The following is a 1589-nucleotide window of genomic DNA, read 5'->3' on the forward strand; positions in this document are numbered from 1 at the left end:
CCAAACAGCAGTCACCCACTCCCACCTTCCGTCAAATCCAAGTCACCACTTCAGCGCCGATCGACATTCTCCTGTCAATTGCTTCCGCCAACCCAAGCGGCGCCAAGCAGCGCCGCGAATGCACACGATCCTGCTTTGATGACGCCCCCATTTCTGCACATATTCAAGCCCCAGCAAATACCGCAGTGCTCCCATCGCCTGCGAAAGGCAAGAAGGAACCATCTCCTGGAGCTTGGGTCTTACCACGTACCTGACTTCCACACGCCAACACCTCTCAGCAAGCATGCTTCTATCAGCGTCTTGCCCCCGAAAAGCAAACAAGCTCCGTGCCAAATCGTCCGGCATCTCCGCACACCTACGTTTCTCTGGACCGTTCTGCCACGCACTTGAAAGAAGGCACTTAGTGGAATGCACTCAAGGTCCCCAACACCGCCAAGGACGTGCGAGATACTCACAATCCAGCGGGAACCCGCAATAAGCACCGTTCTCCGACCTCAAATATAGACATGTGATACCAAATTCATCATAGATATGGAGTACGACAATTTGAAAAGTCACCTTTTATGCAAGTATTACGAACATTTCAAATCGAGGATGCCGCGTCGGCATCCGTGACAGTACAGACGCGGACGTGATCACGCAATACTCCAAGTCATGCAATGACCACGCCGTCGTCACTGCGGTCTGCAATACAACGTTGAATAAGCTCCACAACAAGTGAGCGGAATAGGGGAGAAGCCGCCCACATCCGCGTCTGTACTGTCACGGATGAAGACGCAAGCGCACATATCGATAATTAAGTTCAGAGGGCCAAACCTCAAGAGAGTCTTGTAAATGTCGGGATTCGTGGGCAGCAACTCGACGTCAACAAAGGAGGGCCGACGCAGCATCCTCGATTTGAAATGTTCATAGGCGCGTGCTGCTAACGTTTACGGGTAGTCGCTCTCCAAGCAGATCCCGGTCATCGACACGTACGTCATAGCGGCGTACGGCCACCCACCGTTGCACCCCGCGCTGCCACTCTCGGTGGAGCAGCTCGTAACTTGCTGCTCGGGCAGATCGAGGGGCTCTCTTGTCACGATGCAGCGCGTCGACTCCGCGCACCCACGGTGGAGAAGGCCCACCACGATCGCATTGGCCTTGTTGCGCACGGGATTGACGCACGCCATTGATCTAGGCCACCGACGGCGCCTTGACGCTGGTCACGTTTAAGTTGGTCTCTGGGACCGATTTGAACGCACTTCGGCTTTCTTCGAGAAACACACCCTCCAGGATATTGCTGAACCAGCCTGCGTCAAGAGAGCAAACGGGTGGATGTAGTCGAACGTGGTGTCGGGGTTGTTGTGACTGGCCCATACGATCGCAAGCTTCTTGTCGTAGTACCTCTGGAGCACATCGTTTTCCGCCTCCAGCCGACTCGAGCTTTCGGTGGCGCGGGGCAACAGACCCTGCACCGCAGCGTCAGGTCCAAACTCCTTGAGTGACTCGCTCAACTCGGCGGGCAGCACGGAGCGCTCATCAGACGAGAGCATCCTACAGACTGCTTGGTAGTGGCAGCGGACGTGACGAGGGGTGCACCAAACAATATT

At 55.4% G+C, this 1589-nt stretch overlaps 2 protein-coding genes across 2 annotated transcripts; both read right to left on the reverse strand.

Annotated features, from left to right (window-relative positions):
• H310_13351 (hypothetical protein) lies at positions 1-570 on the reverse strand. The gene has a single exon (XM_008880822.1). The coding sequence runs from the start codon at positions 343-345 to the stop codon at positions 43-45; it is 303 nt and encodes a 100-aa protein (XP_008879044.1). The 5' UTR covers positions 346-570; the 3' UTR covers positions 1-42.
• A 359-nt stretch (positions 571-929) lies between these two features.
• Positions 930-1532, reverse strand: H310_13352 (hypothetical protein; the record flags this gene model as incomplete). The annotated part of the gene is made up of 2 exons (XM_008880823.1): positions 930-1173; positions 1228-1532. 2 exons carry the CDS (start codon positions 1530-1532, stop codon positions 930-932), a joined length of 549 nt encoding a protein of 182 aa, XP_008879045.1.
• Between the last annotated feature and the right edge of the window lie 57 nt (positions 1533-1589).

This window comes from Aphanomyces invadans, assembly GCF_000520115.1.
Source record: "Aphanomyces invadans strain NJM9701 unplaced genomic scaffold supercont1.50, whole genome shotgun sequence".
Classification (NCBI taxonomy): domain Eukaryota; phylum Oomycota; class Saprolegniomycetes; order Saprolegniales; family Verrucalvaceae; genus Aphanomyces; species Aphanomyces invadans.

What these genes read in the sequence shown, in the direction of transcription:
- H310_13351 (XM_008880822.1), bottom strand. Translation starts at nt 345, where the DNA reads ATGCCGGACGATTTGGCACGGAGCTTGTTTGCTTTTCGGGGGCAAGAC.